General features: G+C 50.3%; 1 protein-coding gene across 1 annotated transcript; it reads left to right on the top strand.

Annotated features, from left to right (window-relative positions):
• Scnn1a (sodium channel epithelial 1 alpha subunit) lies at nucleotides 1–24239 on the top strand. The gene is made up of 12 exons (XM_031383458.1): nucleotides 1–1119; nucleotides 9503–9776; nucleotides 10793–10983; nucleotides 17135–17238; nucleotides 17580–17743; nucleotides 18196–18294; nucleotides 18458–18575; nucleotides 22007–22085; nucleotides 22193–22250; nucleotides 22431–22486; nucleotides 22648–22723; nucleotides 23124–24239. Exons 1-12 carry the CDS (start codon nucleotides 620–622, stop codon nucleotides 23508–23510), a joined length of 2106 nt encoding a protein of 701 aa, XP_031239318.1. The 5' UTR covers nucleotides 1–619; the 3' UTR covers nucleotides 23511–24239.
• The last annotated feature ends 3141 nt before the right edge of the window (nucleotides 24240–27380 follow it).

Consider the following 27380-nt stretch of genomic DNA (forward strand, 5'->3'; position numbering starts at 1 on the left):
GCCCGTGGCCGACGGGCGGTCTCAGGAGCTGGGCACTGCACCTGTCAGGTGAGAGGGTGGAGAGGCTCCGCTGCCAGATTTAACTGGAAAGGAACCAGTCACAGCCCAGCCACACCTGGGAGCCGGGAGCAGGAGGCAGCTCCGGCCTCCTGCAGCCCGCGGTCCCCGAGGCAGAGAAGGAGGTAGCAGGGAGCTGGAGGGCCAGGGCTAGAGCCCAGAGAAGAGGACCCAGGAGGAGACAGGGAAGGCAGGGGAGGAAGTGAGAGAGCCTGGCACAGAGAGGGAGACCCAAAGAGAAGCGGGAGTCAGCTGGGCCAAGAGGGCGTGAAAGCTGGAGCGAGTCGAACAGTCCGGGAGGAAAAAAAAAAAAAGGGCAAGAGGGAGAGGCGCTAAGCCAGGCAGGGTGCCTGCTGTGGAGACCCAGGAAGGCGCTAGCGGGCAAACGAAGGATCCCTGTGAAGCTCTGTGGCCACCCCAGTGAAGCTCAGTGCTGCCTGGTTGGCCCCAACTCCAGAAGATCAGCTGGCTCCTGGAGAGGTGGAGGAGGGTGGGAGGACTGAGGAAGAGTGAACTCAGCGTGGGATGCAGGCACGGTCAGGGGCAGCCCCATTCTGCCTTCATGCTAATGATGCTGGACCACACCAGAGCCCCTGAGCTCAACCTTGACCTAGACCTTCACGTCCCCAACTCACCTAAGGGATCCATGAAGGGCAACAATTTCAAGGAGCAAGACCCTTGTCCTCCTTTGCCCATGCAAGGACTGGGGAAGGGGGACAAGCGTGAAGAGCAAGGGCTGGACCCGGAACCCCCAGCGCCCCGGCAGCCCACCGAAGAGGAGGAGGCACTGATCGAGTTCCACCGCTCCTACCGGGAGCTCTTCCAGTTCTTCTGCAACAATACCACCATCCACGGTGCCATCCGCCTGGTGTGCTCCAAGGACAACCGCATGAAGACGGCCTTCTGGGCAGTGCTCTGGCTTTGTACCTTCGGCATGATGTACTGGCAGTTCGCCCTGCTGTTCGAGGAGTACTTTAGCTACCCCGTGAGCCTCAACATCAACCTCAATTCAGACAAGCTGGTCTTCCCTGCCGTCACTGTGTGCACCCTTAACCCTTACAGGTCAGTCTGTCCGGGTCCCGGAGGGAGGGGTGGCTCAGTGTCTAGAGTATGTGCTTAGCGTGCACAAGGCCCCGAGTTCTACACTCAGCCAGCACAACAGCAAGCAAGCTGGAGAGCAAACAAAAGCTGTGAGGCCAGAGAGCTGAGAGGTCAAAGCCTTGCAGGTGCGGTGGAGGCGGATAAGATCTTTGTGTAGAGGGGATATTTGCTGGGCTGGGGCATAGGCACCAGGATGGGAGGTGGGATGAAGGGTAGGAGAGTGGAATGGAAAAGAAGCCCATCGTCAGCTGTCCCCTGAAGTCTCCGGCTGACCCGTGCAGGGGATCGCCATTCAGCTGCCCTACCCACCTGCCCAAGTCTCTGACCTTTAAGGGCTTTGGTGTGTTCTGAAGTTTTGGGTTTCATCAATGCTCTTTGCTAGTTTGGGTCTGGAAACTGAGCTGTTACCATGGGGAAGAGAGGAGGGCAGGCCTGGGTGTTTGTACATACATACCATTTCGTCTGCACTCAGCAATGTATGCCACACATTGAAAATGTACACAGTCAAGCCAGACTGTGCTAGGCAGCCGGCAGGAGAGGACTGTTGCTAATTCAGCCACCTTTATCGAGGGCCAGGTCCTTTACTAGGTCCTGGAGACGGAAAAGCTACAACAAGGCAGGAGAGGTGGGCGTGTGAACAAATACTGCAGCACACCATGATTAGTACAATAAAAACTCGAAGTTGGTCTGCCTTCAAGGAGTATGAGCTCTCTCTGGAGGGTTTGAATGAGGGTAAATGCTCGTGAGCACACCCTCAGGAATGCGGGCAATTATGGATGGCTGGGATTGGTCACACACTTCGGGTGGAGGCTCTCTCAGGTAGCCTGTCCCGTCTAAAGATGTGTCATGGATTAACAAATGTTGGGAAATCCTGTTCTGGAAAGGTAAAACTGCCCCCATGTAATGAACACGGTAGGGGTCACTTACTCGAGTTGAACATGTCAGACCCTTATAGAGGTCATCTGCAGCCTCCTGGTGTCTTATCTGTCTTGGGGCAGGGACTGGTATTATCCTCATTTTAGGTATAGGAAACTGAGGCCAAGACAAGTCACAGGATCCTGACTTATCCCATTAGTTTGATCCCCAAACTCAAACTTCTCTTATTCTCAAGAGGTGGCACTTGGAATAAGTGAAGTTGTTCATTTCGCCTCCATTTCAAGCCTCGGGATAGCTGTTTCCCTTAGCCTCATCTCTCCTTGAGTTTCTCAGTTCTTTCTCACCCCAGGCCAGGCAGGGTGGGGGACATAACAGGCAGAAGGTGCTGGCAGGGGAGGGGCCGGGGCCTGGAAGTAGGCTGCAGGCACTCAATAAATATTTGTGGTCACAAAGATGAGGAGATATGGGGAGGGCTGGGGTGAGTCTGTTGAAGTCTGCATATTTTCAAAGGTTCTGCTGGGTGCATGACCCTGGACAGGCCAGGAGAAAACACTGGGAGTGGACATCACAGTGCCTAGGGGCCCCTGACCGGGAAGCAGCTGTTTATATAGAAAATTTCCCTCTGACGAGACGGTGGCAGCAGAGGGAAGAGGAGAGAACTCAGAAGGGAGGGGAGAGACCCCAAGTGTAGGAGGAAACCGAAGACCTACTAAGTACTTGACTCAGTGTTGGGTGATTTCTTAAGCACTAACTCCTTAATCCTGCAGAGCCCAGAGAGGTGGGTACTTTTATATATGTCCTTTGTTGCTTTTTTTTTTTTTCTTTTAAAGACAGGATCTCCGTGCAGCCTAGGCTGGCCTTGAACTCCTGGCATTACAGGGAACTCGCTATCACACCTGTGTTCTTTCCAGTTTTCAGATGAGGATAATCGATGTTCACTGAAGTGAAATAATTAGACCCAAAGCTGTATAGCTAATAATGAAGAAAAATAACAGTAACAATAGAGAATTCATATTTATGTCCCAGATGGTTTTCCAGATGAATCTAAATCTGAGTGAAATATTATTAAATGGGCCTGTGTAATGGCACATGCCTTTAAACCTAATACTGTGGAGGTAGTGGCAGGTAGATGTCATGTGAGCTGTAGGCCAAACTAGTCTATATAGTTCCAGGACAGTCAGAGCTATGTGGTGTTGTTAGCTGTCCCCCAAAACCCAGGCTGAATGAATGTAGGAGATCCCTGCTCAGTGGCCCTGTCTACCTGCTCAGGTGTCTGACCTTTAAGAAAAGAAATACTATTAAACAATTTAACCCCACAACAGACTTAGGGGATGGGTACCACTATTCTGTCCATCTGATAGATGAGGAAACACATGCCCAGAGGCAGATAGCAGGTGTTAAAACTGGGATGCAAAAGTCACTTCCAACTACGAGCTAGAGCCTCTCAGGTTAACAGTGAAGTGCTAGCGGTGGAGTGGATCAGGCATGACTTCAAATCTCCCTCTTCCATGACAGCAAGGCTTCCCAAGGTAGGGCAGCTGGTGGGAGCCCAGCCGGAAGAGAAGCAGAAAGAAGGGGGCTCCTGGTTAGGAGTGCAGGGGTAGGGGAGCCACTGGCCAGTGAGAGGCAGAGGTGGCAGACAAGCTAGTGCAGCCTGGTGCTCTGAGTGTGAATCATGGGCGTTGGCACTAGGAGGGACGAGTGATCTGGGGAGAGAGGAGGATAGGATGGAAGATCCAGTTGCCAAAGAAGACCTGGAGAGGAGGAGAGTCATGCTGGGGTGTCTACCTGCTGAGGGACACAGCCAGCAGACACTTGTAAAAAGGAGGTCCTGACCGCCAGCTCTGTGTGGCTTTACAGTTTCTAGTCACTCAAAGGAAAGAGCCATTCAATGCCACATCCTGGAAAACGGAGCCTACTTCAAACATGTATGTAACTTAGGGCTGGACCCAAGGCAGAGTTCAGCCAGGCCTGCCGGCACATGCCCATAATCCTGGCCCTTAGGAAGTAAAGACAGGAGGAGACTTGGAAGCTCAGAGCTAGTTTAGCCCTGGGTACAACTCAAGTTCGAGGCTGGAGAAGCTACATCGGACCCTGTGCTAACAACCAATAAAACCAAGGAAGAACATGGAGCTTCTGAACAGGGAGGATCATGGGTCTTATCTTTTCTGCAGATGGCAGAGCAAAGGCCGGGCAGCAAGACTGAACAAAGGGAGGGCCATATCCTCAGAGAGCCACGGGAGGTGTGGCTCTGAGCTGGAAAGCCACCCTTGACCTGCGCTCTCATCTCAGTCTGGATACCAGGCTGTACTCCGTGTCTGGCAGAGAGAGGCCAGACTGAGGGCTGAGCGCCTGGGCTGCCCAGTGGTCAGACCCTCCTTTGTCAGGTAGTCCACTGCTGGGGCCAGGGTGGTATAGGGCAAGAGTTCTCGCACAGGCAAAGCTGTGTGTGCGCTTTGTGTATGTGGGGGTGCGCATGTGTGATGGTAAGTATGTGGAAGAGGACTTTCTGGAGCCAGCTTCTTCCTTCCTTGACCTGGGTTCTGTTCTGGGGGCTGAACTCAGGCTGCCTTGCTCATCAGCAAGCGGTTTTTACCTACAGAGCTGTCTCAGCTTCCTGACTAAGAAAGGCAGATGACAAAACTGAGGCCCCAAGGACCTAAAAGCAGAGAGAAACAAAAGCCACCTGCTGTTGAGAGGCATGGGAACTGGGGTGACAGTCTGGGTCTCTCCTGGCACTTTTGTTACAACTGTGAAGGTGGAAGGCCACATGGGAGATAAGCGGCCTTCAGCACTCCTCTGTGATGGCACGGTATCTCTAATGAAGAATGCCCATGATAATAAAACTCCAGCTGCAGTTGCATGGGACCCACTCTCCCAAGACTGAGGTGTAGTACTTTTCATATATTATTAGCCCACTGGAAAACAGGAGCTCTTTGCCATCTATGTGGGGTTCATATTTCAATGACAAGGTGAACATCTCATTGTATTGCAAAGGAAAAAGGTTTGGTTTTTTAAAAATATTTCTTCTAGATTTATTTATTACATATATATGAGTACACTATCGCTGTCTTCAGACACACGTGAAGAGGGCATTGGATTCCATTAGAGGTGGATGTGAGTCACCATGTGGTTTCTGGGAATTGAACTTAGGACCTCTGGAAGAGCAGCCAGGGCTCTCAACTGCTGAGCCATCTCTTCAGCCCAGAAAAAGGTTTTACAGCATGAGTTGTTATTTATTTTGGGGACGGACTATCCATAAAAGGTGTCTTAGGTCACTAGGAGTCACATTCTACATGGCCTAGGCCAGCTCATTAAAACATGGACTTCTATGCTGGGAAGTGATGGCACACCTTTAATCCCAGCGTCGAGGAGGCAGAGGTGGGTAGAGCTCTGTGAGTTTGAGGCTTGCCCTGTCTACAGAGCCGGTTCCAGGACAGCCAGGACTATACAGAGAACCCCTCCCCCCCAAAAGTGGAATTCTATACAGCATCATCCTGATAGACTAAGAGAAGTTGCAGCAAGGGCCTGTTGTGACTAACTCTTCCTAAAGAAATAACGAATCCTGCTTAGAAGCAACAGTGGTTGCCCCAGACCAGCCTGCTCAGAGACAATAACAGTCGTGTAGGTGAGGCCAGAGCTCAGCACAGCTCTCTGTCTCAGCATGGTGCCCACACTCACCGCCTGGCTGTCCTTACTCTCAACTGCTCAGGGGAACTTTTGGCTCTTAAATTGCCATCACTAGGACAGACCACCATGAGAGCTCAAAACCCACGAAAGAGATCCAGATAAGGGCTACTTGTTGGGTATCTACATGTGAGTGTATTGTGAGACGAGCTGAAGCTGTAAGGTCTCTGTGTGTGCTCTCCATGAGCACTGCTTAGAGAGCTGCTTGGGAGAGAAAGGGCTGGGAAATTGATCAAAGTGTGGAGTGTCAAGTGTGGCCTGGATGAAGCAGAGAGTAGGGGCAAGCACACAGGAACACACTGTTCTCTTTCCTGTTCTCAGCACCAAGCATTCCTAATGCTGGCTGAGAGTGCCCCAGAGGTCCCTCAGTAGATGTTTGGGAGCCCATCAAGTATATCAAGTACGGAAGAGTAGACACAAATGGGAAAATATGTATGTCAGCCCCCAGACTTCTTAGGATTCCTATATCCTGCCAGCCTGTCTTATACAGAGGAGAGTCAGAGGAGAGGCTAGCTTCAGAGAGAGAATGCTGATAGCCAATTTCAAACAGGCCTTAGCCTTAGCCAGGAGTAGTGGAAAAATAAAAAACTATGGAGTCCAACAAGCCTGGGTTCAAAGCTATTCAAAGTTCAGTATTCCCCAGGAGAGTGACCCTAGGGCAGTTGCCTAGTGTAACTACCTCGGTATCCTAAGTTGTGGAATAAGACAGTAAGGCCTAGCCGGGCGGTGGTGGCTCACGCCTTTAATCCTAGCACTTGGGAGGCAGAGAGAGGCGAATTTCTGAGTTCGAGGCCAGCCTGGTCTACAAAGTGAGTTCCAGGACAGCCAGGGCTCCACAGAGAAACCCTGTCTCAAAAAACCAAAAAGAAAAAGAAAAAAAAAAAAAGACAGTAAGGCCTGATGGAATTGGATTGGGAGCAGGGAATCACCCACCTCCTGCCAGCCAGCCAGGGGTGAGGGCAATGAGCATGGCCAAGGAAGGAAGTCAAGGTCACATGGTCCACCATCTTGCTAGCATCCCATCAAAGGAGTCTGGATCCTTTGTTTACCTCTTGGTCTCAGGACAAGACCTGAGTGTCTTACTATGCTTCTCTCCGTGGTCAGTTCTCTCAGCACTAGTGTCAGTCAAGGGCTCTGAGTCCTGTCAGACAAAAGCAGAGAAGTGTCCTTGGGGTCAGAAAGATCCCTGCATGGAACCTGACTTCTGCGGGGACGAAGGGTTGAGAGACCAGACAGGTGGGTGTGGGTGTGCTCATTGCCATCCAGTCAAGAGGCAGGAGGAAGCTGAATGCCTGGACTGTCACTGAGAAGAACGTGGTTCAGGGATGACACAGTCTCAGTGGGGAAGAGTGTGATGAAGGCAGAAAGGTAGCAGCGGTGGGGAAAAGGGAGATGACTAGCAACCATGTCATAGAAATAATGCCAGCAGATCTGGGGATCTGGATTATTCCTGTGTGACGTTGAGGAAGTTGAAGTGACCCTCTTTTGTGCATCCGGCTCCTGTCTATGTCTTCCTACCCTGACCATCTTTACTTGGTGTCCCTGAGCATTTCCTAATTCCATCTTTCCAGAACTTTGTGTGGCAGGCTGACCTAGTCCTGTGTCCATTCTACAGATGGGCAAGGGTTGGATGCCTTACCCAGCATTTCATAGCTGGGGCACCAGAGTGCCCTTCCAGCAGGGGGCAGTGTGTATGAGCACTAGTGGTCTTCTTGGGACGGATTAGAGGACACTGAAAAGTTGGAGCACATTCTGACTCAGGTCCTGGCTACATTGTCCTGGGAAAGGGCGTGACAATGGTATTAGCTAAGATGGCTGAGCAATGTGGATGTACCTGACTCCTCAGAAGGGCTCATCCGAGCTGGCATGGCCATTCTTGGAATCATTAATACCGATCAGTCTCTCAGAAGGCTTTGGGCACATACCCTAGACCAGAGCTCTGCTTTCTTCTGTGAGGGGATGAGGGGCCGGCTAAAAGAGGGAATGTGTGGGGTCTGGCCAGCTGGATTTTCAGGAGGAAAGTAGAGCTCAAAGGAGAGAGTCGTGTAGCTCTGAACTGGACAGTGGGACACTGGCCCCGGGCATGAGACTTTAAATAACTGTGGGCTGCAGGTATGGCTCAGTGGTGGAGGCTGCAGGGGAGGCTTAGCATTGTAAGGCCCTGGGTTTGATCCTGGGGACCTCAGAAGCAAAGCAAAGCGAAACCAAACTAAACTAAACTAACCAGTGCTTGTGTCAGACCCCAGATGCACTAATCCCACAGCTCGGGCAATAGCATACTTCTTTAGTATTCAAAGTTTGTTTTTTTTGTTTTGTTTTGTTTTTGTTTTTTGTTTTTATTCTTAGACAGGGTCTTATCTTGTAGCCCTGGTTGGCCTGGAACTCAATGTATAGACCAGGTTGGCATTGAACTCCCAGAGATCTGCCTGCCTCTGCCTCCCAAGTGCTGGGATCAAATGTGTGTGCCACCACACCTGATTCTTGAATTTTTCTTTAAGTGACATTTAATAGTCAAGATATTGGACATTTCCAGCCAATTCCATATATATACATATATATGTATATATATGTGTGTATATACATATGTACATTTATACATATATATATACACACACACATATATGTATATATAATGTTATTTTTTGAGACAAGGTATCACTATGCAGCCTTGGCTTATCTGGAATTTGCTATGTATATCAGGCTGGCTTAGAACTCACAGAGCTCTGCCTGCCTCTGCCTCCCCAATGCTGGGATTAAAGATGTGTGCTACCATGCCTGACACAGCAAATATTTTTTAATTACTATTATTATATTTCAAGTGTACGAGTGTTTTGCTTGAATGTATATATGTCTTTTCACCAAGTCCATGCAGCACCCATGGAGGCCAAAAGAGGATGAATCCCCCAGTACTGAAGTTCTAGATGGCTGTGAGCTACCTTATAGGTGCTGAGAATTGAACTCCCATTGAGCGTAGCCTCTGAGACATCCCTCCAATCCCCCTTTAATAGTAAATATACACTCAGGTTTACTCTTGTTTATATGTACATGTGAAGGTCTGTGAGTGTAAGCCACATGTGTGAGTGTGGCTGGAAGCCAGAAGAGGGAGTCAGATTTCCCTGGAATTGGAGTTATGGGGTTGTGAGTGCTTGGATGTGGGTGCTGAGAAATGAACCTAGATCCTCTGGAAGAGCATCAAGTGTTCTCAATGGCATGCTCTCTCCAGGCCCGGTGTGGTGTTACTGAAAATATTTTCTATTTGTTGCTAGTATTTAGAAATGCAGCTAATATTTGTGTATTGGATTTGCATCTTGCAGCCTGGTTTTAATTTCTTATCTCTGCTTTGTTTCTTAGACTGTAATTCTAAGCATGTCCATCTGCAGGTGGTAATACAGCCAGTATTGAGAATGAAAAATGTAAGGATTTATATGGAATATTGTTTGGGTCTCTTCCAAAACTCATTATAATGGAGTCTTTGGCGAAGGGGCAAACGTGGGAACTTCATCTGGTATTTTCAGAGCAGTGCAGGGAGATTCTGAGAAGCCTCGATTTGAAGGCACAGGTTACAGGCATTCCCAAAGGCCACCCTCCGCAGAGGGGATCGGGCAGAGCGACCTGAGCTAAGGGAACCAAGACTCTTTAACCTGTGCAAATACAACTCTTCCACTCCACACTACCCAGCCGACAGCCGTGGAGCTCTCATAGGGATCACACCGTGGCTCTTAGAGGCCCGGGACTCGGCAGACCGCCCCTGGACCGACCTCCTCCCCATCGGCTTTTTCAGATACACTAAAATTAAAGAGGAGCTGGAAGAGCTGGACCGCATCACGGAACAGACGCTTTTTGACCTGTACAAATACAACTCTTCCTACACTCGCCAGGCTGGGGACCGCCACCGCAGCACCCGTGACCTCCGGGATGCTCTCCCACACCCCCTGCAGCGCCTGCACACACCACCTCCGCCCTACCCCGCCCGCTTGGCGCGCAGCGCATCTTCCAGTGTCCGCGACAACAATCCCCAAGTGGACAGGAAGGACTGGAAGATCGGCTTCCAACTGGTAAGCCTCGCCCCTTGGTCCAGGGCCCGCCCACGAGCTCGCTGGGTCCCATGGACTGCCTTCTCCTTCAGACTGAAAGGCCTGATGGACTTTCCAGCTGGTAACACCAGTATGTGAATGAATGAATGAATGAATGAATGAATGAATGAATGAATGAACGAACGAATGAGTGAGTGAATGAGTGAATGAATGAATGAATGTTAGCAGAGGATAAGCGACAAGAAGTAAAATCTGTTGCAGAAAATACACATTTCTGAATTCTAGTCCCTACTGATGGGACTCAGTTGAGACCCTCCTATGAAGATCTGAAGTTATTCAAGCTGTAACGGAGGATAAGTAAATGAGACACTTAGACAGTAAAATGAGATGCATGTGCATGTGCCTGCGCCTTCCTCCTCTCTCTTTCCCTCTCCCTCCCTCCCTCTCTCTCCCTCCTTCCCTCAGTCTTTCCCTCCCTCCCTCCCTCCCTCTCTCTCTCTCTCTCTCTCTCTCTCTCTCTCTCTCTCTCTTGCTCTCCCTCTCTGTGACCCAGGTCCTTGCTCATGCTTGGCAAGGGCTCTTCTGAGCTACATCTCTACATCCTAACCATGTAGATTAAAAAGGAAGGGTAGGAGGAAATGGGACAGAGGGTCATCTAGTGAAGGAGAAAGGGAGGTCCCAGTGTAATGGGCCGTAGCACCAGCACACGGAAGTTCTAGGCCCACTTCTGTTGTGTGAACAAACGTCTGATCCCAGAAGCTTCTGCACCAGTGAAAGGGGAGAATTCTTGCTTTTCCTCCTGCCTGGTTGTATAAGTAATTACAGTGAGGAGCCACTGCCTACCTCTACTTCAATCCCACAGTCCTCTGGCCAACTCTCCTAGGGGCTTCTAAGAAAGTGTTTCTCCCCTTCTGTTCTACCAACACCCTGTTCCCTATACCTACCTGCCCACCCCGTCAGCCCTTGGAACAGCTCAGCTCTCAGTCCTTGACCTTGGTGGCTCTCTGATGTGCACTGACATCCCTGTCTCTGTGCAGTGCAACCAGAACAAATCAGACTGTTTCTACCAGACGTACTCATCTGGGGTGGATGCCGTGAGGGAGTGGTACCGCTTCCATTACATCAACATTCTGTCCAGGCTGCCCGACACCTCGCCCGCTCTGGAGGAAGAAGCCCTGGGCAACTTCATCTTTACCTGTCGCTTCAACCAGGCCCCCTGCAATCAGGCGTGAGTAGGCCTTGCTGGCTCAGTTGCTCCTCGGAATTTCCTCTCCTGGGTCCTTCTGAAGGCTCAGGAAATTCTTAGTGGCTAGGTGAGGAAATGATGTAAGGCAGGTGCCCAAGTCTGTGCCCCGCATGTCACATGTCGTCTGTAGACGGGAGTGTGGTAAGATCCATAGATGGCAGGTCCCAACCCGAGTTCCCACTAAGGTTCTGTCTCTTCGTGGCCTGGTGGCTCTTTGATTTCACATTGTTCTTCAGAGTCTTTTCTTTGTAAAATGGAAATAAACCCAAACACGAGAAAATTTCTAACTGTATGGAATATATTACAGGGAAAAAAATATGTTCAATCCTTGCCTGATTGGCATTTTTACTAAAGTGATGAAGACCATGATGCTAATGCCCATCTTGAGAGTTGTGTCCCGTGTGTGAGATGACAAATATGAGGTCACTTTATACACTCTAGGGCATGGAGGGGGGGCAGTCCTCTTGCTCTCAAACACGTGAAGTGACATGCCCAGAGGCTCCGGCTGAATCCCTAAGAATTCTGTTAGGGCCCCTGTTATAACATCCTTCTGCAGAGGTCGCAGCCACCAGTTCAAGCTCTCTGAGAGCTGGTTCAAGGTGGACGTGAGGGGCTCCCTTCTGTAGCCTCTGGCCGCCTCTTCCTGCTTCCTCCTCCACCTCTGCTCCTCCGGTTTCGAAGGCCACCTTCTTGCTTCTGGCTGGCTGGGGAGTGGCACTGAGACAGTGTCTCTACAGGGGACCCTTCCCTCCCGTGTCACCCGAGTGGCAGCAGGACCAGGTGCCACCTGCTTCTCACTCTGTGTGCTCACATGCCCTCATACAGCTCTGTCCTGCCTGTGCTCTTTGTTTGTTTAGGGACAAATAGCAGCAGCTGGGAAGTTAGGCAGGCAAGCCCGCCAGCCCCACCTGTCATCACCTTCCCCTTGGGGTTTTTGTCCCTCATCACCTTCCACTTGGGGTTTTTGTCCCCGATCCTCTTCCCTTGTCTGCTCCAAGTTCTTGCTTCCCTTGCCAGAAAGTCCACCATTCATCTTAGTCTTTTTCTTTAAAAAAAAAAAAAATTATTTTATGTATGTGAGTACACTGGTTACTGTCTTCAGACATCCAGAAGAGGGCGTCAGATCCCATTACAGATGGTTGTGAGTCACTGTGTGGTTGCTGGGAATTGAACTCAGGACCTTTGGAAGAGCAGTCTTAGCCACTGAGCCATCTCTCCAGCCCCCGTTCATCTTAGTCTTGGCATGTAGGTCCCTTCCTCAGCTCATAGTCTTAGACTGTTGAGACAACTCTGCAAACCGCCTAACTTTCTGCCCCTAAGTTCTTCCTTCATTCTTCACAGGAAGTCTTTGTCCATTTCTGTTGCGACAACAGAATATACAGACTGGTTGGTTTATGAAAAAAAAAAAAAAAAAAGAGGTTCATTTCTTATAGTACTAGGGGTTGAAAACTCCAAGAGCTTGCTGCCGGAACCTGGTGATGGCTCCCACAGTGTAACAGAGCAGAAAGGGGAAGAGAAAGTGAGTGTGTGAAAAAGGTCAGGAAGGGTGGGCCTGGCGGAAGAAATGTCCACGTGCTCAGAGCTAACCCTCTTAGAGCTCCGTGGTAATGCTATGGCTTCCTTCATGAGGATTTGCCCCATGGTCCTGTCTTCCTATCGGATCCCATCTCCAACTCATTGGGAAGTAATTTTCCAACCCAAGAATGGAGAGGTGCATTGGAAACATAGCAGGGAGCTTAAGTTTGCTATGTTGACTATTCCTGATAGTCCTGTTCAAACCCTCCAAGGTAGGGAGGGTTTGGAGAGGCTCAGCAGTTAAGAGCAGGCAAGGACTCACGTTCTGTTCCCAGCACCCACATGTGGCTCGCACTTGTCCTTAACTGTGGATCCATGGGACCTGACACCCTTTTCTGGCCTCCAGAGGTGCCAGGCATGCTCATGGGACACAGATATGCAGACGAACAGAGCACTCATGCACATACAATCAATATAATAAAATCCTCTGCAGTCTCCTGTGGCCTGCTGAGTCTAACTGAACTTCCTTAGCATGGCCTCCTGAACCCCTACCACCACTTCATGGCCTCCTGGACCCTCTCCTTCATGACCTCCTGGACTCTCCCCTTCATAGCTTCCTGGACCCTCCCCTTCATGGCCTCCTGGACTCTTCCCTTCATGGCCTCCTGGACCCTCTCCTTCATGGCCTCCTGGACCCTTCCCTTCATGGCCTCCTGGACCCTCTCCTTCATGGCCTCCTGGACCCTCCCCTTCATGGCTTCCTGAACCCTCCCCTTCATAGCCTCCTGGACTCTCCCCTTCATAGCTTCCTGGACCCTCCCCTTCATGGCCTCCTGGACCCTCCCCTTCATGGCTTCTTGGACCCTCCCCTTCATGGCCTCCTGGACCCTCCCCTCATGGCCTCCTGGACCCTCCCCTTCATGGCCTTCTGGACCCTCCCCTTCATGGCCTCCTGGACCCTCCCCTTCTCCTTCCTCTTCTCTTTTGGTTTTCTTTCTCCTTTTGCTTTTTTGTTCTGAAGATCAAAGCTAGGGCCCCACAGCATGCAAGCAAGCACTCCATCACTGAGCTCTGTCCTCAGACATAATCTTCTCCTTAATAACACATAGTAAACACATACCCTTTCATATGTACACTTTGGTGGTTTTTAAATATGTTTAGAGTTGTGCAACTACTGTCATTATCTAATTTTAGAACATTTTCCTCACCCACCCCCAAAGAACTCATTTACTTATTAGCAGTTCCCCATTCCATCCCTTTCAAGCCCTGGGAACCTCTAATCTGCTTTCTTGTCTCAATAGACTGGTCTTTGGGGAGATTTCACACAAGGGCTAGGGATGTAGCTTAGTGGTGGATTGATTGTCTAGCATTTATTAGGTTCTGGGATGGATATATGTGTGTGTGTATATATACACATATATCTATATATATATACATATATGTGTATATGTATGTGTATGTGTGTATATAATATATATGTGTGTATATGTATGTGTATATATATGTAAGTCCATATATATATATATACATATATATATATATACACACACACATATATATGGCATCTTTTGTGACTGGTGGCTTCTTTTACTTAGCATATTAGCATATGTTTTCCAGGTTTATCTATGCTGTTGCACATGTCAGAGCTCATGTATGAGCAGTTAATCCTGTGCTGCATTGTACAGACATAGCACACCTTTCTGATATGGAGTATGCCTATTCACGACTTTCTGATACAGAGCATGCCTATTCTTGGCCTTTGTGAAGGACACTGGTGTGGATGTTCCTGAGTGAGGTTTTACACCGGCAATGTTTGGGAGTGCAGTGCTGGGTCACATAGCTGCTTAGCATCTGGAGGCTGCTGGACGCTGCCCAGGGATACAGGTCTTTTTGTTCCCAACAGCAACCCTGAGGGATCTAAATTTTCCACATCCTCTGCTTGTTGTCGTCTGCCTTAAAAACAAACAAGCAAGCAGACCAAACTACCTTTACTTGTCTGTATTTGTGCATGTGAGTGGGTAGAGGCCAATTTTGGGGAGTCGGTTTTTCTAACTGTAGGGTGGCAAGTTTGGTGGCAAGCACCTTTACCAGCTAAGCCATCTCGCCAGGCCATTTGTCTCTTTTTGCTTGAGGCAATGTAACCAATCAGTGCCACCTTAGTGGGAAGCTAATACAGTTCACTAAGTGCTAACACTTTAACTTAGTCCTCCATTCTCTGTCCTACCTGTTTCTGTCATCTTCATTTGACAGGGGAGGTGAGGAAAAACCTTGCTTGGCTTTCCTTCTAGTATTTGCTACAGTTACCATTTATTCATAAGGAGTTGAACTCTAGAGCCTTTTTTTTTTTTTTTTTTTTTTTTTTTTTTTTTTTTTTTTGTACAAGGTCTCACTCTTATCCCAGGCTTGTCTGGAACTCACTATGTAGCGTGTAGCCCAAAGTAGACTCATACTGGCAATGATGCTCTTGTATCAGCCTTCTGAGTGCTAGATCACAGGAGTGCATCACCATACCTACGTGAGGCTTTCTCTTTATTATTATGATTATATTTCTGTGCACACACACATACATGCTGTGGTGTCAGAGAACCTGTGGAAGTCATTTATGTCTGTCTTAGTCAGGGTTTCTATTCCTGCACAACATCATGACCAAGAAGCAAGTTGGGGAGGAAAGGGTTTATTTGGCTTACTTCCACATGGCTGTTCATCACCAAAGGAAGTCAGGACTGGAACTCAAGCAGGTCAGGAAGCAGGAGCTGATGCAGAGGCCATGGAGGGATGTTCTTTACTGGCTTGCTTTCTCCTGGCTTGCTCAGCCTGCTCTCTTATAGAACCCAAGACCTCCAGCCCAGGGATGGCACCACCCACAAGGGGCCCTACCCCCTTGATCACTAATTGAGAAAATGCCCACAGCTGGACCTCATGGAGCCACTTCCCCAACTGAAGCTCCCTTCTGTGATAACTCCAGCCTGGGTCAAGTTGACACACAAAACTAGCCAGTATAATGTCCTACAATGTGAATCCTGGGGATTGAACTCAAGTTGTCAGTCTTGGCAGCAAGCACCTTTACCTGCTGAGCCATCTTGCTGGCCCAAGGGTTTACTCTTGACCATTACGTGATTTGGCTTCTCAATGGATGTTGTACTAATGTGCTTAATGTACATTTCCTTGTATGTGCATTTACAAAGTTTATATTTCATCTACATAAGTGATCTTGTGTGTTATACGTCTTATTTTATCTTCTCCTAAAATACAAAATAAACCCTTCCTAAGCTCTATATTTAAGACCCATTCATGATGTTCCTTCAGACCTACTGACTTCATCTGCTACACCTCATCCATTAAGGCAGGAATCCACTACAGTCTGCCCTCCCCCACGTCCCAGTGAGTGGGATCAGTGGCTCTTTAAGATAGAGCTCTCCTCTCTACATCCAGCCCATCTCTAGAAATGCTGGCTTTCTAGTACAGCCTAATATGAGCCCCAGTGTTTCACGTCCTATGCCTGCCTTTGATTTTCAAAGCCAGTAGACTATCCTGGATCTTCTAGATTTGCTCTCCTCATTTTAGAGAGGAAGAGGGTGACCTTGGGAAATGAAGCTAGTTCAAAGCCACATGAGCAGAGCCACACCCACCTTTAGTCAACGTCCCCTCTCACTCCTCTACTGGTTATAGGCCAGAGCCTTATTTTCCTCCTGTCCAGTTCCCACTGCCATCTCCCACTTGGCAGGAAGTAGAACGCAGGTCCCCTCTCCCCACATAGTTCTTAGGACCTGTGATTTGCTGTCAACCTGTCTGTCTGTTGCGGTAGCATAGCTGTGTCATTTCCTCTTGATTCCCAAGCCTGTTAGAGATAAGCTGTTATCACTAGACCTGTTAATCTGGTGCACAGAGGCCTGTGGAGAACGCTTAACTTCATTCTGCCCTGTGCTCTGAACTTCTTTCTTCCCTTCAGCCCCATGCTCACTGTAGCTTTTACTCCCTCCTCTTCACTGCTTTCCTCCATCTCTCCATTTCCCTCATCCTTGCACCAAGAACCAAGATTTAGATACTGAGAAGTTAGGAGCACTGCATGAGTCTTAGTATAATATTACAGGACACAAGGAAGCAAGCAGTGAGGTCAGAGGAGAAGCTGGTCTAACAGGTAGATGCCTGGGTCCGTCCCTGTGGCCTCGGGGTCCCCTGTGGCCTTGGGATCCCCGCTTACTGGGAGAAGAGAAGGGGACAGTGGCAGTGGAGTCTCATCATGGAAGTGTATGGCAGGTGGTGTCAGCAGACCCAAGGGAGCATCATGGATGGATCTTAAAAACAGAGCTTAGGAGAGTTTGGGTTTGGTTTTTTAGAAGATAAAACGAGATCTATAACACACAAGATCACGTATGTGGTCCCAGGCCTGCCATCACTGTCTGTGTTGTCTTGTATGATGGAGAATGGGACTGTTGGCTCCCCGGGGTGACAAAGGAGCACAGGCCTACTTCCCAGTGCTGCGCAGACACACTGGAGGTCACAGGAGACTGGTGCTCCTTAGGCCTGGAGGGGGGTTTCCTCTGCCTCGCCTCATGCTCCGCCGAACTCCTCTACTCCCCTCTCTGATCCTGTTATCCTGGTTCCCTTGCCTACTAAGGAATTATTCTCAGTTCCACCACCCCATGTATGGGAACTGCTACACTTTCAACAACAAGAACAACTCCAATCTCTGGATGTCTTCCATGCCTGGAGTCAACAATGGTGAGCAGCTTCCGTCCCCATGATGCCTTCCCACTGACCTGCCTCACCCAATCTTACCTACCTCAGCCTTACATTCGAGAGATGCTGGGGACCTTCTGAGTCTCACCTTGATATGCCTCTTGCCATTCTGGAAGGGTCTGCTCTGTCCTTTCTCCCCCAAAGTCTCCCATAGTCCACTCTAGGCACAGAAGGGATTCTGTCCTTTAAGCTAGCTCAGAAACCAGCTCTGGGTTACCATGCCCATCTGAGGGGTTTGCTGGCCTTGTTCCACCAGGAGATGGAGGGCTCTGCAAGGGTGAGAGGCTGGGTCTCCATTCCCTACTCTTCTGCTTCATCCCCAGGTTTGTCCCTGACACTGCGCACAGAACAGAATGACTTCATCCCCCTGCTGTCCACAGTGACGGGGGCCAGGGTGATGGTGCATGGTCAGGATGAGCCTGCCTTTATGGATGATGGTGGCTTCAACTTGAGGCCTGGTGTGGAGACCTCCATCAGCATGAGAAAGGCAAGGATGCTCTGATTGGAAACCTGGGAGGACAACCCCACTGGAGGGAGAGGAAGAGTTGGGAAATGGGAGGTAGACTTGACAGCCAGGAGACTGAAGGGAGGTCATGAGAGTAGTCTCCAGGATGTGGAGGTCTTTGGGAGCAGAACAGATAGAGGAGTATCCAAGGGGACCCTGGGAAACAAGGCTTTGAGGAGAACTCAGGGGCTAAGAAAAGTTCAGGGTGTCCTTAGGATTTTAGAGGATTCTCTAAACCCATGCGTGGCCTTCAAAGTGGTACAAGGAGGGGTTTTTGGGGTACTAGAACATGCTTTGAGATGGGGAGGCTGGTGGATTGCTGGCAGGGTGTGAGTTTGAACTTGGGAATGAGGGAAGACTGAAAAGCCAGGTGGAGCCCGAGCCACCCTCTCTGCCCCCTCACCTGTGATCTCTGGATGTGCAATGGTTCACAGGAAGCCCTGGACAGCCTCGGAGGCAATTATGGAGACTGCACTGAGAACGGCAGCGATGTCCCTGTCAAGAACCTCTACCCTTCCAAGTACACGCAGCAGGTACACAGAGCCCATCGCAGCCATTCCTGGGACTGCCCCCGTCAGCTGGGCGGAGGGATGGGGGAAAGTAGGTTGGGGTGGTAGAAAGGGCCATGGTGTGCAGTAGTGAAGAGGGCGGGGTTAAGCCAGACCTGAAGCCCCTTGCCTCTCTCCTCTCCTCCAGGTGTGCATTCACTCCTGCTTCCAGGAGAACATGATCAAGAAGTGTGGTTGTGCCTACATCTTCTACCCTAAGCCCAAGGGCGTAGAATTCTGTGACTACAGAAAGCAGAGTTCCTGGGGTGAGCCAGGGAGCCCCTGCACTGTCTGGAGCTCACCTCCTCTTCCCTAGATGCCTGGCTCCCAGAGGCCTTGTCTGGGGTGGCTCACTCCCACCTGGCCTCATCTCTGGCTTCCACTTGCTTTTTTTGCCCTTAGTCATTGCCTGTTTCCCCTGCTCCTTCCCTTCCTGTATTGGCTTTTGTGTGTTAGTGAGGGAATTGTCCTGTTTAAAAATAACCTACAACAGAAAGAACTGTGGGGCGTGTGTGTGTGTGTGTGTGTGTGTGTGTGTGTGTGTGTGTGTGCAAGCACACGTATGTTCGTGCATGCGTGATGTGCTCTCCTTCTGTGGTTTCAGGGTGCCTGCTCATTCTCTGAGGTGCTCAGCAGGACTGGCTCCTGGGGGATTAGGTAGAGCAGCCACCATCTCACTGGTGCCCAGGGAGAAATTGTTAGAAGTGCTGTGTTTCTGTCTCATTTTTCTGTGTTTTACGAACTGTATGCAGTATCCTTTCAGTATTCTAGGCATGCAATTTGTGAGTTAAAAAACCAACCTTCCTCTCTCTTTCCTTGGTCCTTCTTCCCTGCCTTCTTGTGTGTGTGTGTGTATCTATGTATCTGTGTGTGTGTATGCATCTGTGTATGTATGTGTGTGTATGTGTGTGTATGTGTGTGCGTATATGCACGTGTGTCTATGTGTATGTATGTGTGTATCTCTGTGTGTGTATATGTATGTGTATGTGTGTCAGTGTGTGTATGTGTGTCAGTGTGTGTCTGTGTGTGCTTGTGTCTGTGTGTGTGTTTGTGTGTGTCTGCCTGTGTGCTTGAGCCACGTGGGTCATAGGTTGGACTCTGTTCAAGCTCAGGAGCTGTACCTACTGAGCCATCTTTCCCCCAGGGATGCAGTTTGTAAGTCAAATGTTAGAAAATATTTTTACCCGGAGCAGGGCACAACAAAACAAGCTGGAGAGCCCTGGCGTCCGGCTTATCCGCCCATTGTCCTGAACAGCCCGTTTCCTCTCTGCTGTGGCACAGCTACCTGAGGATGCTGGGAGAAAACTAACCTAACAGGAAACTGTGGGATTGCAGGCTCTGTCTGCACAGACTCAGTCCTTCAGACCCCCTCCAGGGCTTTACACACTCAGCTCTCTAGGGTGGGAGAGGGAGGAAGTGGGCCATTGCTGAGGGGCAAGGCACCAGATACCATGGCCACCTCTGCCCCAGTGCCATCTGTCTGGGCTATCTGCCTCCTTTCTTGCTTGACCCACTCTGACAGGCCTTGTCCTCTGTCACTGCTCTTGTCAGGGCAGCCCCTCCCCCTCCCCCTGCCACTGCCTCCTGCCCCTGCCTCTTGCCCCCTGCTCCTGCCCACTGTCCTGCTTCCTGCCTCCTGCCCCTGCCTCCTGTTTCCTGCCTCCTGCCCCTGCCTCCTGCCCCTGCCTCCTGTTTCCTGCTACCTGTCTCATGTCTCTTGCCCCCTGCCTCTTGTACCCTGCTTGCTTCCCCTTGCCGCTTTCCTCCTGCCCCCTGCCTCCCCTCCCCTGGCCCCTGCCTACACCCTACATCCTCCCACCTCCTACCCCCCAGCCTTGGAGGATCACAGAATGACAGGACTGGGGGAAACTCAGAAGCCACTTTCTTTCTTGGATGGGCAGACAGAATCCTGGAGGGGAGAGGAGACGGGGCAGTGGGGGTGCTGGCTTGGTGACAGCTCCCCTCTTCTCCTCCCTGCTTTTCAACAATTCTAAGTTCTTTTTTAATATTCATTTATTTACTCAAACAGGCTCTTACTACATAGTTCTGACTATCTTGGAACTCACTCTGTAGACCAGGCTGGCCTCAAATTCACAGAGATCCTCCTGCCTCTGCCTTCCAAGTGCTGGGATTAAAAGTGTGGGCCACTATGCCCAGCCTTCTTTCTGAGTTCTTGTGGCTTAGAAAATCTGAGAGAAACTGTGCAGATGAGGGCGATGAGCATGGAGCCCTCCCAAGTCTTCCCCAGAGAAGGCAAGCTGCTAGACTGCTTCCACCAGGTCCCAGCGTGGTGGGTAGACTGCTCCCACCAGGTCCCAGCGTGGTGGGCAGTGGGTCCTCAGAAATGGAGGGCTTGTGTGTAACATGGCACAACCCCCAGTCACGCTCACTCACTCTCTCACTCTCTCACTTTCTCTCTCTCTCTCTCTCTCTCTCTCTCTCTCTCTCTCTCTCTCTCTCTCTCTCTCTCTCTCTCTCTCTGCTTCTCTGTCTGTCTCTCTCTCTCTGCTTCTCTGTGTCTCTCTGTCTCTCTCTCTCTCTCTCTCTCACACACACATACACACTTCCATGCACACACCTACACTATAACAAAATTTTATTTTTTAAATGTTCCCTTGTAGCTCTCCAGTGCGGTTAGACCACATGGGCCCTCTCTTCTTCTTTTCATGTGTCTTCCTCAGATGATTTGGGTCTTACAGACTTCACTCACTTAAACTCTATGGTTTTAGTTAAATATAGTTGGACTTTTGGTGTTAGGCTTTATTCTGGTCTCATAGTCAACATCTATTTGAGAATTTTATAAATCACTGCCCAAAGAAACTTTATACCTCTGTATAGTCCCCTAAGTTTCCCAACCCCCCACTGCCAGCCACTGTGCAACCACTAGCCCCTGAGCTGGACGGTTCGTGTAGGCGGAGGCATGAAGCGATGGCCTTTGCTACTGGCTTTGCGGTGTTCCTGGGTCCATCCATGTTATAACACATCGACACTTTATTCCTTGTTATGACTGAGCTGTATCCTGTTGTATAGATATAAAACTTTCATTTGTTAAGGTGGAATCTCATATTGTAGCCCAGGCTGGCTTCAAACTTACAGCAATCCTCCTGCCTGGGGCTTATGAGTGCTGGGATTCCTATCGTGTCCTGCCGTGCCCAGCTCTGTTCTACATTTTTTTATTCACTTACCCTGTTGATGGATATGTGGGTGCTTCTAGTTTGTGGTTCTGTGACTAATGCTGCTGTGCACATTCATGTATGTGTCCTTGTGTGGAGCTGGGCTCATGGGAACTGTTCAAGCCTTCTAAGGGACAGTCATACTTTTGGAGGTGGCTATGCCGTCTCATATTCCCAGGGGCAGTAAGTGATGCCCCTCCCCCCCTACTTCTTGCTGGCAATTTTTGTTTTGTTTTGTTTCTAACAGTTTTCCTAATGATTGTAACATTGTATCTCATTGTGGTTTAACCCCTTTATTATGCAACTGTTGTTCCCATTTTTTTTTCTGACTTAATTTGTGCCTTTTGGACACGTTTATTTAGGTGTTCCCAGTCCCCAGCTTTCTTAAACAATTTTGTTGTGGTTGCCACTCCCACGGCACCATTGAAATGCTCTTGTAAAGTGGGTGCCCGGGCAGTGTGTAAGACCTTGCTTATGGAAGAGGTGGAAATGCCATCAGAAAACAGGCTTCTCTACACCCACAGGCTACTGCTACTATAAACTGCAGGGTGCCTTCTCCTTGGACAGCCTGGGCTGTTTCTCCAAGTGCCGGAAGCCTTGCAGGTGAGGCCCCATTCCTGGGACTGGGCTCTGCAGCATACTTAGCCTGGTAGGATGAAGGTCGCTGGGAGATTCCCACTCCATCACTGAGCACTTTTATCTGTCTGCAGTGTGACCAACTATAAGCTCTCTGCTGGCTACTCACGATGGCCATCTGTGAAGTCCCAGGTAAAATCAGGAGGGGGAAAGGTGGATGTTCATGTGAACATAGTTGCACACACGTGCAAGTGGACATAACACAGTGGCCCTCTGAGCATCATCCATGTTGGTATATTTGACTGATATCATCCATCCCTGGAAACCTGAGGGATATGGAGGTGACCTCCTTGGCCCCTCATTTCTCCCCAGGATTGGATCTTCGAGATGCTGTCCTTGCAGAACAATTACACCATCAACAACAAAAGGTCAGGCCTGCTCCTGAGCTCCTGGGCAGGACCCTTGCGGGTGGGGGTGGGGTGGGGAGAAGGAGGTCTGGGAAGAGGTTCTGATGGGGGTGTTAGGGAGAGGGCCCGTGGGTGGCATTAACCCTCCACCACTTCTTCCCACTCTCTCCCCTTTCCCAAAGAAATGGAGTTGCTAAACTCAACATCTTCTTCAAGGAGCTGAACTATAAAACTAATTCAGAATCTCCCTCTGTCACGGTATGGCCTACCTTAGGAAGCATGTGATCCCCTGGGAGCTTGGCAGAGTAGCTGTGAGGGTGGATAGAGGGTCACCTTGAAGGGCCAGAAGGGTTTGTGCCTTGGAGGCAGAGAACGGGGGGAAAAGGAACAGGGGTTCGGGATGAGGGGAAAGAATTGGAGGGGGAAGCTGGAAAGGGGTGAGGTAGGGTTGGGGGAGGCACATATGTGCGGCAGACAGCTGGAAGAAGGCTCTTGAGACCTGCCCCAGTCTCTGGGGTCTCATGACCAGTTTTTCCTGTGGGTGATGACAATCAGGAGCTGCCCCTGCATGGCAAGGAGGCACCAGGAGTCCCAGGTGGGCCCCAGGTGTAGAGGGAGCCGGTGTGGTAAGGGGATGGGGTACTTCTTTCTCCCGCAGATGGTCAGCCTCCTGTCCAATCTGGGCAGCCAGTGGAGCCTGTGGTTCGGCTCATCCGTGCTGTCTGTGGTGGAAATGGCGGAGCTCATCTTTGACCTCCTGGTCATCACACTCATCATGCTACTGCACAGGTTCCGGAGCCGGTACTGGTCCCCAGGTCGAGGGGCCAGGGGTGCCAGGGAGGTGGCCTCCACCCCAGCTTCCTCCTTCCCTTCCCGTTTCTGTCCCCACCCTACATCCCCACCACCTTCTTTGCCCCAGCAGGGCATGACCTCTCCCCTGGCCCTGACAGCCCCTCCGCCTGCCTATGCTACCCTAGGCCCCTCTGCCCCTCCACTGGACTCTGCAGTGCCTGACTCTTCTGCCTGTGCTCTGGCAGCGCTCTGAGAGTGCTCCTCTCACCCAGGCCAGTGCTCCCTTCACTTCAGCACACCCTACACAGCTGCCCAGCTGTCTTTGGTGTGCCTGAAGGAACAGGCTAAATAAGCAAAGGGCCCAGGAAGTTGTCCAGAGGACAGGGGCTAATGAGCTGCTCGGAGCTGCCCTGCCCCTGCGTCTGAACACTGCTTTCCACACAAGCACGGACAAGTCCCCTTTACCCTTGGATCAGCCAAGCCAAACTTGGAGCTTTGACAAGGAACTTTCCTGGGAAACGACCAACGAACAAATATAAACAAGGCTCAGAGAAGCGGCCACAGCGTTCCTACCCCATGACCAGAGACTGGCCTGGCCTCACTGCCTTCAAGGACACAGATGTCTGCTCCCCTCCTTGAACTTGGGTGGGGAACCCCACCCAAAAGCCCCCTTGATAGTTCTTTGGCAATTCCCCTTCCTTCACTCCTCAGGGTGGGGGCTAAAGTAAGATGAGGGTAGGCCTGGCACCATTGCTTTTGTGAACTCAGTCACCCTATCCTGTCTCCCCCAGAATTGCCCCCCTCTCCCCTCATCCCCACAGTGTACTGTCTTATCTATTTACATTCGCTTGTGTCTGCCTCCCAGGGTAGACTGAACTGTGGCCAGGGATGAGTTTTGCTCATTTTTGTATCCTTCCAGTCTAGCCCAGTATCCCACTTGGAACAGGCAGGTACTCACTCAATAAATGCTTGTTCCGCTAAACAGTGTCTGCAGCACTGGATGGGGCCCCATGAAATGGCTAGGCATGCAAGTCCCTGAGGCACTGCCTACATTTTTTGGGGAGGTCTTAGAGTGGAGGGAGGTGAGGAGAGGCAGCCATCCCAAACTGGTCACAGTTCTACGTCATCATGAATAGTCTTCAGACTCCACCCAGCCGTGATGTAACCTCTGCCACCCTCCTTCCCATCACACACTGGTAGTACCAGATATCACCCTGTTGTGATATAGCCTGTGCCACTCTCCTCCCCACCACTGCCCAGGTGGGGGAGGAGAGGGAGGAGGGGACTCGACCAGTTCTTCCAGAATGTCAGAGCCTTGGGAAGAATATCCAGAGTGAGAGGGGCAGAGGGAACCCTTTCAACCCAGGGACGAGGAAGCTGGGGAGTGTCTGAGGGGAACCCTGCTTTTCCCACCTGCAGTTCCTCTGCCCACTCCAGTGATCAGACCTGGGACCCAGAGATGATCCTATCTTGTCGTGGTTGGGGAGTAGACTTGAATTGTTTCTGTTTTCCCCATACATCGCAATATCTCTCCTTAGGAGGCAGAGGAGAAGCAGGGCTCCCCCCCACCACCACCACACACACACACACTTTGAGGAACTCCTATGTAGACCAGGCTGGTCTTGAACTCAAAACACACAGATATCTGCCTACCTCTGCCTCCCTCCCGAGTGCTGTAGTATAGTAAAGGTTTAGCCATTTTGAATGAAAGGCTGTGATCAAAGGTATGTGGCGAAGGGGATCTTGTAGAAAGAAGGAAGGAGCAGGCCATGGTCATGCGACCTGAAGGCTTTGACTTCCCTTTCCTAGACTGAAGCAAATGGCAGGAAACTGTGTGGTTTCAACAGTGTCCCCGTCACAGCCTCAGGTGTGGCTGCTCTGGCCTCTCCCTCTCTGCTTAGTCCCAGCCTTGCCCTGCCCATCCCTGTCCACAATGGCTGGGAAGGGAGGACCTGCTGGACAGAGGGACCAAGCTGGATCTATTATGGAGACTACTGTCAGCTCCTCCCTTCCCTGGGCTTCAGTTCCTCTTATGCCCCTGTGGTCCCTTCCAGAGGTCTGTCCTTCAGGTCTGTCTCACCTGAAGACCACTGCTGGGACTTGGGGTCAGAGTGTTAGAGGGAATCTCTCCTCCCCATTTCCTTATCTGGTGATAAGAAAAGGTGAAGTGACTTACCCGAGGTTGTAGCTGTCACAGAGCTGGCCTGGGTTCCAGGCCCTCTTCAGTGATTCACCTGGCCTCTCTCTATGTAAGGTAGACTATTATTGAATGGCAGGACTGTGGCCAGGACTCAAGTCACAGGGACTTGGAGCCCAGTGCCCTTTGGATTCAGCGTGACGTTAGGTACCTGTGCATGTGTGAGGCATGGGGAGGGTGGCTGTGGTCTGGAGCTCTTCCTCCGTCCTTTGATCTGCCTTCTCTAACCACTGGGGGGGGGGGGTGTCATTCAAAAAATTTTATATGTGTTCGTGTTTTGCACGAATGTATGTATGTGTACCACATGAGTGCCTGGTGCCCATAGAAGTCAGCAGAGGGCTCCAGATCCCCTGGAACTGGAGTTATGGATGGTTGTGAGCCACTGTGTGGGTTCTGGGAACTGAATCTGGGGCTTGTGCAAGATCAACAGTACTCTTAGCCACAGAGCCACTTCTCCAGGTTATTTCTCCAACGTTGGTGAAACGAGCCAATTCAAGCCAGATTAGGTTATATTAAAGGCATGTTTATTAGGGAGCTGCATGGGGGGGGGGGCGCGGAGAGATGGCTCAGTGGTTAAGAGCACTGACTACTCTTCCAGAGGTCCTGAGTTCAAATCCCAGCAACCACATGGTGACTCACAACCATCTGTAATGGAATCGGATGCCCTCTTCTGGTGTGTCTGAAAACAGCTACAGTGTACTCATATACATAAAATAAATAATTTTTTTTTTTAAAAAGAAGTTGCACTTAGGCAGATGAGTTCACTGGCCCTCAAGGAACAAGGCCAGGGAAGTCACCATGGGAAAAGGGAGACAGGGGAGGGAGAGAGAAAGAGAAGGGGGCATGAGCACAGGGAGAAGAGGAGGGGGAAGAGGAGGAGGAAGAGGAAGAGGAGGGGAAAGAGGAGGAGGAGAAGGAGGAGGAAGAGAAGGGGGAAGAGGAAGAGGAGGAAGAGGAGGGGGAGAGGAAGAGGAGGAGGAAGAAGAGGGGAAAGGGGAGGAGGAAGAAGAGGAGGAAGAGGAGAGGGAAGAGGAAGAGGAGGAGGAAGAAAAGGAGGAAGAGGAGGAAGAGAAGGAGGAAGAGGAAGAGGAGGAGGAAGAGGAGGAAGAAGAGGAGAAGAAGAAGAAGAAGAAGAAGAAGAAGAAGAAGAAGAAGAAGAAGAAGGATAAGAGAAGAAGGAGGAGGAGGAGGAGGAAGAAGAAGAAGAGGAGGAGGAGAAGGAGAGAAATCCAAAATGCAAAATGTCTGGATTATATAGGGAGGAACTTCTGGGAAAAGGGCAGACCAGCTCCTAGGCTGGAAAGTTTAGTGTTGGGGCAGGGTATTCCAGGTAGGGAGTGAGGGATGCTGGGAGAACCTGTAAGCCAGATCTGCTTTGGTATGTAAGATATGCACCTCAGTCCCTTGTCCCAGATCTGGAAACCAAACACCATCTTTGCTGTTATTTTTTATTTTAAGATTTACTATTTTTATTTTATATGTATGACTGTCTTGCCTACATGTACCTCTGTGTACCACATGCATACCTGAGGCCAGAAGAGGGTGCCTGATCCCTTGGAACTGGAATTAGTGACAATTATAAGCTGCCATGTGGGTGCTGGGAACCTAACCCTGAACCTTTGCAAGAGCAGCAAGTACTTTTAACTGCTGAGGCATCTCTGCAGCCCCAGCCAATGCCTTTTCCACTCCTGTAGCCTTATTTTTAACATTCCTATCTCCTCTGTAAAACTAGTTGTCTTTTCACGTCCCCAGATTCACCTGTTTTTATCTTCTTAAACTGAGTTTTATGGAGCACGTTAGTACCGTGTTGTCTCAAAGCTTCAAAGGTGCAAAGAAAAATCAGTGTTTATCCTAAGCCCTGAATGAAATTCCCCCTTTGTTCCAGTCTCTGAGTAATAATGGCTTTGGCAGTTTGATAGACCATTA

The sequence above is a fragment of the Mastomys coucha genome, unplaced genomic scaffold (assembly GCF_008632895.1).
Source record: "Mastomys coucha isolate ucsf_1 unplaced genomic scaffold, UCSF_Mcou_1 pScaffold20, whole genome shotgun sequence".
Lineage (NCBI taxonomy): Eukaryota > Metazoa > Chordata > Mammalia > Rodentia > Muridae > Mastomys > Mastomys coucha.

Coding starts and splice junctions, on each gene's coding strand:
- Scnn1a (XM_031383458.1), top strand. CDS start 620: ATGCTAATGATGCTGGACCACACCAGAGCCCCTGAGCTCAACCTTGAC. Junction 9,777..10,792: donor GGAAGATCGGCTTCCAACTG/GTAAGCCTCGCC, acceptor GTCTCTGTGCAG/TGCAACCAGAACAAATCAGA. Junction 18,295..18,457: donor CTTCCAAGTACACGCAGCAG/GTACACAGAGCC, acceptor CCTCTCCTCCAG/GTGTGCATTCACTCCTGCTT.